At 38.3% G+C, this 15,737-nt stretch overlaps 1 protein-coding gene across 4 annotated transcripts; it reads left to right on the top strand.

Moving 5' to 3' along the window:
- The first annotated feature begins 72 nt into the window (after positions 1 to 72).
- On the top strand, positions 73 to 15,253 carry unkl (unk like zinc finger). Of its 4 annotated transcripts, XM_056752527.1 has the most exons (16): positions 74 to 376; positions 1,301 to 1,510; positions 4,653 to 4,829; positions 5,348 to 5,481; positions 5,914 to 6,049; positions 6,211 to 6,328; positions 6,435 to 6,519; positions 6,632 to 6,798; positions 7,179 to 7,367; positions 8,195 to 8,257; positions 8,629 to 8,806; positions 8,914 to 9,003; positions 9,087 to 9,320; positions 9,414 to 9,607; positions 9,915 to 10,172; positions 10,399 to 15,253. In XM_056752527.1, the coding sequence occupies exons 1-16, from the start codon at positions 312 to 314 to the stop codon at positions 10,552 to 10,554; spliced, it is 2,454 nt and encodes an 817-aa protein (XP_056608505.1). In that variant the 5' UTR covers positions 74 to 311; the 3' UTR covers positions 10,555 to 15,253. The 4 variants fall into 4 exon arrangements, with proteins under 4 accessions (XP_056608506.1, XP_056608505.1, XP_056608509.1 ...); XM_056752528.1 differs by lacking the exon at positions 8,195 to 8,257 and having other exon boundaries at positions 73 to 376; XM_056752530.1 differs by lacking the exon at positions 7,179 to 7,367 and having other exon boundaries at positions 83 to 376.
- Positions 15,254 to 15,737: the final 484 nt, after the last annotated feature.

Raw genomic sequence — 15,737 nt, forward strand, 5'->3', positions numbered from 1 at the left:
TTGGGTTGCTTATGGAAAGTACATTTAAATTGCATAAGTAGATACTTGTCTAACAAACTGTGTTGTACAAGTGTAACAGTTTGGATGTATTAATTGTAGTTGTTTTAAAACGGTCCGTATTGTGTAACTTTTGTCTAAACAACCACATTGTGCCAAGCAGAATCACATTATAGTAGTGCAGCTATGCAGCATGGTCAGCGTCCCATATTTGTTTGTCCCGCCAGTTGCTCATATTGGCCTTGCAGCGGCGCGCGAGAGCATGAGTAGACGAAAGGGGCCCCGCGCACGCGCTATTATTGTTTTGACTGAAAATGCCGTCGGTTTCGAAAACGGCGGCGAGCGCTTCTCCTCAAACCGAGAAACCAACCCACTATACGTAAGTAAAGTTAATATCAAAAAGACGAAAATACGCGAATGTAGAATGCGATGCGCATTCGACATTCGCTCGTCGGGTGTGTGTTTGTAACGCTTGTTGTTTCTTCTTCCTTCGTGCGTTTAAAATGGTGATTTTCCTTTTGTAAATTCTTTCGATTGCACGCGGCTCTCTCAGCTTAATGTTGATCAAATAAACATCTCGTCTTGGTTAAAGAGCGCGTTGTAAGTTGTATCAACGCTTTTCTAGCGTTTTGTGCGTTTTGCAACTTACAAAGACGGTTTTCTTTAATTCACTCAAAGCCTGCTTGTCCAAAAGCTTGAAGACATATACACTGCACGGCAGAGCGAGCGGGTCGAGACGTTCGCTAGATGTAGCTAGCAGGCTTGTTTGTTAGCTGCATCCGCCTCCTTCCTCCGCCTCGGCCCGTGTTTCTTTACTCTACGGTCCTTTTGCGCCGTACGCTCGAATGGTTTGAATGGAGCGTACGTCAAAATTCGTACGTAACTGTAAACGCTAATCGCGGAGTACTTAGCGTAAGCTTGTAGTGTTGTGGAGAGCCATGATAAATAGCTCACGATGGCTAGAGTTGATGCTATTGAAATGTAATGGTATGAAACGCGATGTTGTGTTTTTGCCACTTTTTGCACCCGCATAATAAATACATGTCAACGTTTAATAGATGATGAACAGGTGGTGCATGAAGTATAACATTTATTTAGCGATAGTTTCGCTGTCGTGTGGTAGCGTCAGAGGAACTACGCAGTGAACACAGCCACGACGGCTCTAAAGTTGAACTTATAACAGCTCGTCATAAAATGCAACTCGACGCTGCTGTGATGCTTAATTGTTTACATCGCTCAAGTTCGGTGTTTGGCGGGGTAAATAAAGAATGATTTGTAACACCCCGTCCCCTTTTTATTGTAGATATTTGAAGGAGTTCAGGACCGAACAGTGCCCGCTGTTTTTGCAGCACAAATGCACGCAGCATAGACCCTTTACGTGTTTCCACTGGCATTTTCTAAACCAGAGAAGACGGAGACCCATACGGAGAAGAGACGGGACTTTTAATTACAGTCCAGATGTGTATTGCACCAAGTATGATGAAACAACAGGAATATGCCCTGACGGAGACGAGTGAGTAACTTTTTCTTTCTTGCCTTTGCATAAAACAAGCTTGCAAGTAGTAGTCATTCTTTCCTAATGCGCGTTTACATAGTATATATTACTTTATATTGCAACGCTCATGTTTATAGAAAAAACATGTGTTTAGTGGTCAGGATGAGACTTTGTGGCTTTTTAATAACCTCAAGCAACACTTTTCGTGATGTTTGTGTTTTTGCCTCGTCTTGCGAGTGTGTGGCACACGCCCCTTTAATGAAATGTGATGGCAGTCTGCTGCCAATGTAAATTCTCTGTTTGATCAAATGTTAATGTTTGACTTGACTCGTCGGTAACAACATGTGGATTGTCAAATCAGTACTCATCGCGTTCGTGTTGTCTCGCGCCCTTATATGTAATGTTTAGCCCTGTCCAGTCCAGTCTCACTCCTCAGTTTGTCTTGTGGTTTATCGAAATAAATGCTAAGTTTGTAAATGAAGGTCAGTGAGTGAGTCGTGTTTGTTGTTTTCGTTACGCGCTGCTCTCTGAGAGAACAGAAGGACACGCCCCCTGTTTTCGGGTTTGTGATTGGTCCTCCAGCAGCACGTACTTAAACAAAGTGCTGTGTGATCTTTGCTTGGAGTTTATAAAATTCACTTATTTGAAATGATTAGTTTAATGGTGAAAACATTGTTGCTTTAAAGCAGTGCTCCTTATAGATATATAGGTTTTCCTAATAGTTCCCAAGGGAAATAGCATTTGTTTTTGTATTGTTATTATTTTCTATGTATATTGCTGGAGTAGTTGTTCATATAGCTCAGATACTATCTGTAGTGTCACCTCTTAAATTCCCTAAAGCTACTACTACTACTACTTGGCTTATAGGATTATGGACATATGCATAGCACTTTTCTGTTCATGCTACAAGACTTTCTCGCAACATCCTGAGATATTGCATCTTTGTTGTAATGTTATTTACAGTGCATTTCAAAAAACCCATTGACATCTTTAGTGAATTGCTCTTGAACTCACGTTAATGCTAATGTGACAGTCTTTAAATAAGATTTGATCCATTCTCTGCCGTAGCTCCCAAATAGTGCTCCCAGCACAATGTATGTCACTTAGTTTCATAGATCACGCATCCATTCATCCAGTAGCAGCCGTTGAGTGCTGACATCATATCTGTTGCCATAGTTACTGTTGCTACCTGAACAAGATGTAGTTGCTGTATTTGAGAAGATTATTGGGTATGTAGCTTTTACATCAGTACAGGTCTGTGCAGCTACACAGTGCTATCTGAATTAAACTAAATATGACAGATTTAGTGTTGTGCTTGATGATGATATTAAGGAAAGATTTATAATCTTAAACTTAACATTTTAAATAAATAAAAACGTAATCAGTTATACAATGTTGGAACATCAATTATTTTGGTGGGTAGTCTTATTTTTCTTATGTTTGATGGCATAAAATATATGACAAAATTCTATATTTCCTAAAATGTCCTCAAATCTGTGGCTCTCCCTGGATCCGTCTTGGGGCCCCAGGTTGAGAACCACTTCCTTGGAGAATTATTTTGACAATAATGTTTTTTTATTCTGTTTATAAACATATGTTAACTTTTTTGCACATAGCACTGGTGCTACATAGGCTCAAAGTTTTGTAGCACAGGCCAAACAGGTGTAGCACAAGTATAAAAAAGTGCAGTTCATTACATAAATGGGCAGGTATATGACAAAGGACATCAATGTTACATACATAATTTCTTTTCCCTTTTAATTGTTCGGAGTTCTGTATTTTCAATGGGTTGCTATACAACAGTAAATGCATTTGTCCATAAAAACTAGTGTACTATAGTGTTTATAATATTATAATTATTTCATTATAGTGAAATTCTTGGATACTACTGTATTATACCTTTTAACCTTTCTATGGTAAATAGTAAAGTAGTGTTTACAGTTTATACATTTACTACAAATAATTTTTTTAATCTGGTTCAAATTAAATTGACTTTTATTTTGGTGAGTCGATCAGCGAAAGATGCTTGAGGTTCAGTGTGTTTGACGGTTGCTTAACTCAAACACTGAAACACTTGTAAAATAAACTCCGAACAGCTCTGTGAATGAAGTTCATGTGTTCATGTCCTCTTATAGTGAGACAAATCCACGACTGTAACCCTTGTAACATGTTAAACTGTGCAACTCATTTTACTTGTACACGTGCAGAAAAAACAGATGACATTTTTAAATAGTAGAATTCGGCGAACGCGATTCCTTCCATGTTTTCCCACATCGCACAGATCAGGGTTCTAGAAAAAATAGTATAAATATATTTATAAATATAAACGAAAATAAATAGTGGTGCGCCATTGCTATGTAGCAACATAAACGAATGTTATGTGGCCAGAACTTAACTTCCGTCTGATCTCCGCATGGAATCAAAAACTGTTTAGTAGTTTTAATTTAATGAATGTACAATGAAATATTAATATAAATGAAAAATAAATTGTTACATTACTAGCTAGCTGGATTTATAAGAGCTGAAGTTCACTTTGAGGCAGGCGTGTGCCTCCGACGAAACCATCCACAGCTGGGAAGTATTTCACAAATGTCTGACTGTTTGAAAGTTGTGAAATCAGGACATTTACAGTAACACTACAGCTTAGTTTTTTTCTTACTATTGCATCCCACGTACAGCCCAAGAAACATTCTTTTTATTTTTTTATAAAAAGTGCTGTTCAAGTTCTAAAAGGTCCTGAAAGGCCAGTAATAAATAAACTCCATGCAGTATGGCTGACTAGTGATTTAATGCGGGGATACACAGCAAATATTGATACAAAATATGTGTTTTGTTGTAGCACATAGCATCACTAAATTTTTTGTATAATATTATATTACTTTATCGAATTGTGGTATGTACGAAATGGCTGCAAGGAAGGAGTGGGTAGCAGTTATTTTGCAACATGGTTATATGCTTGTTTTTCTCCCTACCACTTTCCTTGGCTTCAGGGTGTGCAGCCAGTCAGCAGGCGGTAAATAATGAGACATGCCTCATGTAGTGATGTAAAATAAAGTATTCCCACAGGGCCATTGTTGCATTACTTGCATCATGGTTTTATTGCCAAATCTGTGAGAATGAGTGCCTTTACATTTATTCTGGATGTTTTTTACCCCTCTAGTTGTCCTTATTTACACCGGACCACCGGTGACACAGAGCGCAAGTACCATTTACGTTACTACAAGACTGGCACCTGCATCCATGAGACAGATGCTCGTGGACACTGTGTGAAGAACGGCCTCCACTGCGCTTTCGCTCATGGACCACATGATCTTCGTCCACCAGTTTATGACATAAGGTATGATTTCTGACGCACTTAGGCAATAGCTTGTTGCATTACAACAGAGACAGGGAATTTTGCCACTGTGCCCCACCCTTAACTAATGTAAATGTAGCCCAATATATCAGCACTTGGCACTAGACGTCGTTTGGAGATCTTGATTGTTTTCAATTACAAAAAACACATATTTTCGCTTAATTTACACACCTAGGGTATTTGCATACCTTTTCAATTCAGAAACAAGCAGCCAGAGTGATTAAATGGGGTGGGGGTTAGACCTAACCTGATTTGCAAAGAGATGTACCATTGTTGTTTGGATTGCAGAGCAGTTTGCACAGCATAGCTGCAAACAATTCTGATCTGTAAGCATGGCTCACAAGTGATTAAATAACAAGAAATGTGCAATCTCAGCAGTTGCCTAGCAACATATATGTGGAAATAGCTTTTACATCAAGACCAGTCTTGTTTTTACATCTGCTGTTCAGAGTTGTTGGTGGTTTGAAGGGACGGGCTCACTTGCACGAATGTTTTCACAGAGAGATCCAGGCACAGGAAGCGCTGCAGAACGGACAGTTGGGATCCGGGGAGGGAATTCCTGACCTGCAGCCAGGTGTGCTGGCCAGCCAGGCCATGATTGAGAAGACACTGAATGAGGACCCCCGCTGGCAAGGTGATACAAAACTTCCCCACTCAATAACAGACTAGGGAATAGCTATACACTTTTTTAAATGGTACATGATACTGGGTTCACAGTCATGATTGTATGTAAATTAATAAAAGCAGAACAGGTTTGTCACTGAAAAATAAAATGCAATTTTGATATAAAATTATGAAAAGAATAAAGAAAGCTGAACCATTTGAAGCGAAAGCACAAAACATTAATACAGGTCATGTATTAATAGGATTTTAAATACAGATCTTCATTTCATCATGAAAATACATCTTTTTACCCCAGAACAGACCCAGTTTGGAATGTTACGAAAGGACTTGTTATAACAAAGTTATTCAGTTGTGACCCCTGATTTATTGCAGTTTATGCTGGGTGTCAAAGGCAGTGATCTGGAGCTTCTGTTCCCCAATTGTGTTTTGATTTTTTTTTCAGACACTAATTTTGTTTTGGCCAATTATAAAACGGATCAGTGCACCAAGCCTCCGCGTCTGTGCAGGCAGGGCTATGCCTGTCCCCACTATCACAACAGCAGAGATAGGAGAAGAAATCCCAGAAAGTTCAAATACAGGTAACATGGCAACACTTAAAAAGCCTGTATACCCCCCCCAAAAAAAATGTTATTTTTTAGTCTTCCGTTCTTAAAAAAATAAATAACCATAATCCTCATAATTTTTGTAAATATGTGTTGTTTTGGTCGCGCACCTAAATATTTGCTTCTATGTGTAACAGATCGACCCCGTGCCCGAGTGTAAAACATGGCGATGAATGGGGCGAACCATCAAAGTGTGAGAGCAGCGACAGCTGTCCGTACTGCCACTCCCGCACAGAACAGCAATTCCATCCAGAGGTGAGACTGCCACACCTGAACACTGCCAAATGCATATAGTGTCTTCAACTTAAAATGTATTCTCTATATAAATTGAACTTTTTAATTCTCTCTCGCTTATTTCAAGATTTACAAATCTACAAAATGCAACGACATGAGGCAAACTGGATACTGTCCAAGGGGGCCATTCTGTGCTTTTGCACATGTGGAAAGTAAGCACTTTACAATACTAATTGTCTATTGTCAATACCTGAGGTGTAATCATTTCATATAGCAACTCTACACTCTGTTTATTTATGCAAGGATGTGTTTTTGTATGTGCAGGAATTCCCTCCACAGAAGAGACCATGAGCACGTTGCTTTCAGCCATGCAGGCGAGTTCTCAGTCCAAGCTGGGCTCGCAGCAATACCAGGAGTGTCCGATCACCGACTGGAGCAGCAACATGAATTCCATCACCAGCAGCGCTAGCAACAACGGCCAGATAGGAAACGTATGTTTTCACACACTTTGCATGCATCTGCTATACATCTTTTTCACTAAAAACAGTTCACCTGTATGTGGTGGTTGTGAATGTTACTTTGAACACAGCTAACTGATTGTGCAGATGCTGCCGTTTCTCATTTTATTTCTGCCGTGTTTCATTCTGTTCATATTGTTTTGCTTTTCGTTTATGTATGTTGCAGTCTGTGTTGAAAGGGGAGAATAGCTCAGATTCAGTCCGGATTCAAAACGCACAAAAATTAGATTTCTGCACCCTATTCTTGATCTCTCGCCTTCGGATCTACTGAATCGACAACGAAAAACACCACAAGACTATTTGGCTGCGTCCAAAACCACATCATTAAGACCGTCTGTGCTTTTCTTCTTCAGGTGTTTTGCTCTAATAGTACGACTGTAACGCCAAGCTCAGGAAACTACAGTTCTTTGTCCCCAATTGGACCCATCGGCAGGCCAAAATGCTTTACTAATGGTAGCTTATGTTCAGAGTCCACCACGCCCAGTGTTTCCTCTCCGACGTCTTACTATCCCAAAGCTCCGGGTTTTGAACGGGAGGATCAGGTACACATGACCGTTTTCTCTAGCCCTTATCCAATGGAATTCCTGCGGAACTGAAGGCATGACACACACTGCAAACTTTCTGTTTCCACTTGATTTGTGTCCGTGGGTCATTTTATTTGCTATCACCGGTTTTCTGTTCTGGCTTTTTTATGCTTGGCCAATTGAAAATCATTACTCTGTAGCTGTCAGTGATACAGACAAACACATTTCTGACACGCAGGGTGTGGTACACTGTCAACTTGGTATTATTACAGTGGATTTTAAAATGCAATCCACATGAACTTGAATGTCAGCATATGTATTTTGGGTTATATTTTGATTTTGACTTTGGGATTGCACATGCTAAGTGATTATAGATCCAAAGTAGTACTAAAGTAGTAGTACAAAGTAGACTAGAGAACGACGTCCTAAAATATCAAAATGCATCATACTGCAATCTTTTACTGTTAAAGTGACCGGGATCAAATTGACTCCAAAAAAAATCTCTTTAATGTTGTTTTGGACTTACCTAGATGTTATGTAGATTGTTCTATCTCATTCACCGTTTACTCAGAGTATTTAAAAAAATACCAGGAGCGTTGACTGAGAGTGTCTGTCTCCTCTGTCTTTTGTGTTCAGTGAAAGAAAGTCATAAGTGCTCTAAAAAAAAAAAACGAGGGTGTGTATATGATGACAATTGTCTTTTTGAGTGAACTATCCATTTAACCAAAGGGTGTTTTACGTCTTTGTTTTCAACTCCTGAGCAGGTAGCAATTTCCTACATAATAACACTCCAGGTTGTCTTAACAACTTCTGTGCACATGATATGCCGTATTATCTGATTTCAGGCAAAGAACCAGAAGAGCCAGTCTCTGGAAAATAATCCAAGGTTAATGGACCAAGATAAACAGGTAAAGCAGCGCAGTCTTCACATTTACACGTTACAACTGCACAAATATGGCTTGCTGGTGCCATTACATGTTAGAGCAATGGAGGAAGTTATCAATCACATTCTTAGAAATACAGGGTTCAATTCTTAGAACCCATCCTAAAAGTGGTAGTTCACCCAAAAAGGAGAATTCTGTCATCATGTACTCAGCCTGTTGTCATTTTAAAACCTGCTTCTAGGTTTCGTTTTGTTTGTACAAATGTTGAAGTACATGCATCCCTTCAAATAGAACAGGGACATATCTGAGCTGCAGTTTAATAATGATCTGGACAGTTTCCGACATTTTTTAGGACGCTTGCTCACAGAAGTCCTCTCCGACCGGTTTCTTCACAGGCTCACAGCGGCATGTTTTCAGTGGTGAACCCGCTAGCCTCCAGCATAACATCGAGCATCACGTCCAGCCTGGCTTCCAGTATCGGATCTGACAGTTCATCACCCACCACTTTATCAACCATGAATGCAAAAGCCACGCCTTTCTATCCAGGCAGCAATACAGTGGAGTCAGTAATAGGTATTGGGCGACATATATGAGACAGACCGAACACAGATCTGAGTGTTTAGTTTACTCTTATGATATAGCATGCTTGTTTTTAAATGCATACAATTTTTTGCTTTTAGGATCTGCACTCGACCTTAATTTTAGTGACATCAATGTTGCCTCCCTTGATAAAGATTTCGAGGACCAGGATAACGGCCTTTGTTTAACAAGTAAGACATTATCTGTGCCCTTTTTGTTACTTATCTCAGACACTTGTCACCAGTGTTGTGACTTGTCACTTGTTCTTCCATAGGTCAGAGGTTATTAGGAGGCTCCGCTCCTGTCAATATTCCCGGCTCTCTGGCTCGGTCTTCCTCTCTGCATTCATCCTCCTCTCTTTCCGCCTCCCCGCTTGGCTCAATGTCCCATTCTCTCTCCCAGTCTCTGCTCACTGGAATGGCCTCCCAGCAGAGCCAGCCACAGGTGCCTCCTGTGAAAACCGAGCATGGCCTTCTAGGAACACCCACGTCTACGCAGAATTCCTTAGGTAATGCCATTTCACATATATCTGTATTTAATATGTCAAACAGTAAAATCAAGTAGTATTTGAGAGAGCTGAAGGAATGATGTTTGACCGCAGGTCTGAATGGTGGAGCAGGAAGTATATGGGACTTTATGAGTGGCAGCTTCTCTCCGAGCCCGTCTCCAGTGTTCAGCAGCCTTACTTCCAGCACGGTCGGCTCCAGCACAGACATCTGCCGACTCCTGCGAGAACTGGACGAGGCCAAGCGCAAGATAAAGCAATGGGAAGATGCCTGGCACCAAATCAAACAGGTCAGATGCTAACTTCAAAAAGTTTGTTTATAAGAAGCAAGAAAAGTCTCTTCGCATTTCTTAGAAAAGTGAGAGCCATTTGGGAAACTGTCTGAAATACATTTGCATCTATCTCTTCCGGAAAGTCAAAGGGGGATTCCAGTTTCATTGTAGTAATGATTTGTTGATAATATCACACAGCGAAACCTCAAGCTATTGTCCTTTCCTCCAAATGTATGGAATTACAGGAAAGCCACACGGGGTGTAAAATCAATTAAGAAAATCGTAATTCTCATCAGTTTGCACTCGTTTGTCACCCGTTTATCAGGCCTGCGAAGCGTGGCAGAAAGACGCTCACGAAGCGAAGGAACAAGCTAAATCGGCGGAGGCGGAGCGGCAGCTTGCGGAGCAGAAGTGCGAAGATACCGAGCGAAAGCTGAAGGAAATTCAAAGAGACTTTGATGTTTTGTGTCGCTCGCCGAACACGCCCCTCCTACGCAGCTACGGCGATTTGGACCAGCTCCCCCTGTCAAAACTGCGCTCTATCCAGAGCCAGCTGCGCTCCGACCTAGACCTCATAGACGGGGTAAGACGGAGCAGGTCCCAACACGCATACGTCACCATGTCACATATACACACACTCTAATTAAAGCGCCATACTCTTCTGGTCCCATAGTAGACGTGAGCGCGCGCCCATTCGGCGGCTTACGCGGAAGAGTTACTCCCACATCAGTCAGTCATGCATGACGCACTGCATTGAACGACTTCCTGTAAGGTGTGACTGACGTTAACTCTTCTTTTTCTCAACACAGGTTATATATCAGCTACAGTCAAAGAAATGTATAGTTTGCCAAAAGCATGATCGTTCCATTGTCCTGCAGCCTTGCCAACATTATTTACTTTGTCAGAACTGTGCGTCTGGTAAAACAGAATGTCCATACTGTAAGACAAAAGTCTTGAAGTGGTGATGTACAGCCATGAAAAGGTACTATTAAATGATTTAGCCCTTTGAAGAACTACTAATACATATTATGCTTACGATTTCTAAATAGCATTTTTTTTGTGTCTTTCAGTATTTCATATAGTGATTAAATCCAATAGTTTTATTAGAATCTAATAAGTGGTGTTTGACTGATACGAATCAAGTACTTAAATGCAATATCAGCTAGATTGTCACGGAGCATTAATCGACTTCCCCTTGGTTATTATCGTATTGGTAGTTTGATGGCCCTGATTCGACTGTTAAAAATGATTTCATCGGTCAGACATCATTGTCGCTAGTAGCTACGTGAAGACGATTCATTTTTTTGTTAAAAGCACTTTGTCGACTTGGAAAATTGTCTTGAGGGTCTCTTAGAAATTTTGCTTTGAGCTGCTTTATAGCTGTTTTCTCGTTACTTTTTATTTTCGTAGATTTATATATATTTTTCCCAAATACGCTAAAGTTTGAAGCTTTCGTGTGTACTGTGAAACATAATAGAATATTTCATTTTTCTTACTCTTAAATCATGGTATAGTGTATATATCTTGTTAGTTTTCATATAAAATAGTTCAAAATAGTAGTTTTTACTTTAATTATTACTTCAAGTTTTCAATCAAATAAGTGCAAACTTTGGATGCATTTAGGCATAACCAGCAGCTGTAATATCAGTAAGGCACATACTGTATGCTAAGGCATTTAGTCAAATCAATTTCTCCGTCTTATAGTGACTATTATGTAGTTAGATGAGCACATGTGTTCTGAGGTCCTCAGCGACACAGTCGTTTTTTGGACTTCAGCCTTTCGGATATGTTAGGGCGTATCTGATTTCCGGCCACTCCCTCTTAAGTGCCTTGCCTTAAACATATTCAAAACATCTGTGAAGAGTTTAGGATTGTTGTACAAAACCCATAGTGAGTGAATGCTTCTGCAAAGTTTCGCAAAGTATGTCGTTTTCAGTAGTATCATAGCTAATTGGAGCATATATTGGCCCAATTGAATACTAAAGTGTTTCCGAGGGTCGGCTAAAGTATCGTTCCTTCTTTCTTTATCAACGATGGTGCTTTTTGGGTGCAGCTTCATTATCCTTGAATCATCCTTAATTTAAGCGTGTGGGGATATTCAAATCAGGAGATTGATGTATTACTCCGATTGCAAAAACTAAACTGGCTTAGTACATTTCTGTTTGTTGAAATGTTTAGAATTGTTATGCTCTGTAGTGTTTACAGACAGAAGTCATCGGTTTTTTTTGTTCGTCTCCAAATTCGACGGTGTAATGTGCTTAGGTAATCTAATTGAAATGACCTGCTACTGTGTTAACTTAGTTTCCTTTGACTTTTGTTTCTTGTTCCTTTCATATTTACGGCAGTGCGGTAAATTGTCAGGTACACGGAGGTGCGAGTTGTTTTTTCTTTTGTAGACGGGATATACGGTATTCTGAAAAAGGGATGGTTATCGAGGGTCTAATTGTCCAGTCCCTCAAGTTTTATTTCAGCTTCACGAGGAACAGACAGTGTATATATTATTTCTCTCCGCTTCTTGCGTTTGCATCTGAATCCACGAGGTCTGTATGTAGCTCATGTTCTCGACGTTCGGTCTGATTTGTCAAATGAAAAAAAACGAATTGAAAAAAGTCTTTGCATGTGTCAGTGTGTGCATTTTGTTAACCAGCTAAAAGCTCTAGATCACACTGCCAAATGTACTCGTGCGGAGCTGATGTGTCCAGTCGATAGCTCAAAAGTATTTCAAAATATTTTTGTACGATGCTTCAAAAGCATTGCTTGTCTTTTCTAGTCTGACCAGCGATGGGGTTTTTTGTAAGAGGGCGACATAGGTTGTAAATGGAAAGCTCTGGAGCTTTGCTGATGTTACTTTGTTGGGGGACTAGTTCCATTGTTTGGTTATCGGACCATTACGCAGGATTTAATTGACTTATAAAATGTGGTTGAAATGTTTGGGATTTCACATTTACTTCTCAGATGTAGTCAAATGTGGACTTTATTCAAATGAACCAAAGTGGTATTGTAGTTTTTTTGTTTCCGAGTTTAAATGAAGTGATGTAAAATTCCTATGTCAGTTTTTCCATGTTTAGTTTGACAGGACGACTATGACAACTGCTTTTGCTGACAATATTAATGGACTGAATGCCCATTTTTGTAGTTTCAACCAAAGACCTTTACTGTTATTCTTTGTTTTCTCTAGCTTCAATTTTATAACTGCGTTTTCATTTCAGCAGAGGAAGTAGTTAGGAATAGAAAATGACCAAATCATTGTACCTTATTTACACAATGTCAACAAAGTCCTAATGGTATCATAATTATTTTATATAGAGTTGTGTTTTCTTCAGCTCCTCGGTGAAAACATAGTATTGAATTGGCTGTTATCTACAATGGGGGAATGTCAAAGTAATTAATGAATATTTGTGTTCATATTCTTAAGTGGCCATATGGAATAGTGCTTATTTGAAGTATATATGATTTCTTTTTATACTAATAGTACTTATTTGTACAATTCTCAAATCAGTTTTGAACACATTAGTGGTTGTGCACTACTTGTATGCTGTCAGGAATTTAAATGAGTATACTTGGCCTGTAAGGTGCTCTCTTAAGTTTCCATTTGACTGGTGTTTGTTTTTCTGTTTAGTTGCGATTCTTCAGAATTTGGATACGAAAGGAGAACTTATTTTTAACTTTGAAGTCTGTTATTGTATTGTTAAATGTTGTCTACCATGGCTTTGATTGTGATGTAAAACGAGTCCCTTGTTCATGCTAGTTGAAATGGCTGAGACAGACAGTGGGTCACATTTACAAAACATTTCTTAGCCTTAAATCTCTCGTTTTTGGCCTAGTGGAGTCATTTAGTTTAATAAACAGATTTGTACGAGTTCAAAAACATACGCATAAAAGACACTTATGAACAGTTATGCTGCTTGTTAACATTGTTGAGTTTTATTATTGATCAAGTCTCTTTGGAACAAATTTGTGCCTTTAATAAACCATCATATTGAAAGTATTTTATTTGAACAAATTTAAGCTTACAAAATGAGCCGAATTTCAGTGCCTTGAGATGTTTTAACCTGTATTTCTCAAAGCACGAGCATCCTGTTACAGATTTCTGTAGGCTTTCCCACTGTACAAAACTAACAATTTGCCATGTCTTTGAATAATATTAAAGTTATGATTCCAATTTTCGAAACACAATTCAGCATGACGATGCATTTACACAGTACGACTGTCAGTTGTGATCCATTGATGTTATGCAATTGTATTTTTACCAAGAATGTGTTAATAGTAGCAGTTTGTCTCAATAGTTTGTGAAGCATGACAAAATTATAAAGGAATAATTATTAAAAGCTAGTCATTTCATGTTTGGACTTCAAAGTGATGTTCTGTGTTATTGGTATTCCTAAAAGTAGCTTTTCACTACCATAAATATCTGTGAATAACAGATAGTGAATTTTGTTTAGTACATCTAAACCACAGCCTGATTTTATTTTACCTCTCTGTCTGCATCAGCCATTTTTATACCAACTGTAATCTTTAATCCAAAAGAGGGATATAATATTTCCATTTGTTGATGTAAGACCAGTGATCTGTAATTAAAGAAGCAGCGAGGACTCCTTTGTTTAGCAATGTGTAAATTATATTGGAAATTTGTATCGTAAATGCACCGCAATGCTCTGCGGTGGAAATAATTGATTTTTTTGCATTCATGTGGATTTTCTTTCATTTGTTTTCTAACTTTGTTGTCTGTCGTTAGTGTGATTATTGAACCTAAGGATTTATGCAATCTTGTATATACATATTACAGATGTTTAAACTGGTTAAATTTAGAAAAACAAGCCAGGGAAAATACCTATTACAACAGTGATTTTTGCTAAAACAAGCAAGCAAAAATGCAGAATTTTGTAACCACTGTTCCCTATATTTAATGTTACGCTTAATCGAACATTAAATCCCTGATTATTGAATGTACCATTCAAATTAGATATAAAATGGGTCACTGGAACACGATGGAGAACAGTTAATCTATAATAATGTAGCAGTAGTTTTGTGAATTGCGATACATTACAAATGAATAAATTTATAAGATAAACACGTTTGCAGTTTTTAAGTTTGTGTATTTATCGGTGTTACAATTTGATGGAAATACGAGATGTATTTTTCTCAGGGTTTTACAGGAGAACTGTAGAATAGAGAGAGATGTTCAATTTTCAAAGTAAACTGCAACTCAGATTTATTTGCTGAGATAAGTCAAAATGAGCAAGACATTTATATTAAAAGAAAGAAACATATCCCTTATTTTGGTACAGTATGCATCAATATATAGAACCGCTTATATTCTAATTAGTGTTAATACTATACAATTTGCTGTCATTATAATTCTTTGTGTTTGTGTTGTCAACACGAGACCTTAAAACATTTACTGGGAGTTATGCGTTTAAGTTATGGAGGCTTCTTTATGGAATAGTTTGTATTGTATGTTTGGATGACATGTATAAGGCCAGAGAGGTTTTTCTTCACTAGAATTACTTAAGATGGTATTATTTATAATGCATAATCTTTTTCTTGTAGTGTATCATTTAAAATTGTTAACACTTGTCTACACTACAGCAGTTATGCAATGGTTTACAGAATTCATGGAATTATTTTTATCATCTTGGGAATTAAATAATTTTTGATCTTTAACCCGGCTCAAGTGTTTTCTTATTTCTCTATTGTGCATGTTACTCATCAGCTACGTAGGAACACATCTTGCAGGGGGAGGATGTGTGTTACAATTTATGTAATGAACACAATGTGCTAGATTTTTTTGTCATCACAGAAGAATGTTATATAATGACAATCAGTGTTGGGTGTAACTAGTTACTAAGTAATTAGTTACTGTATTTTAATTACTTTTCCGTGGAAAAATAAAAAGTAAGGGATTACTCATATGTTTTGTGTAATTTAATTACAGTTACTTTTGATGTACTTAAACTAAATACTTTGTGAAATATATGCGTGTGCAATAGTGTAATTGGCATCAAAATTCAAAGTCTTACTTTAAAATCTGTGCTCACATTTGTAATACTTTGGTCAGTTAATAATATTATTTATTTGAATGAATTTAATAAGCAGTTTCATGTCTATCCTTGAATCACTTAACTAATCAAGGTCGATGTAGGATATA

This window comes from Triplophysa dalaica, chromosome 7 (genome assembly GCF_015846415.1).
Source record: "Triplophysa dalaica isolate WHDGS20190420 chromosome 7, ASM1584641v1, whole genome shotgun sequence".
NCBI classification, from domain to species: Eukaryota; Metazoa; Chordata; class Actinopteri; order Cypriniformes; family Nemacheilidae; genus Triplophysa; species Triplophysa dalaica.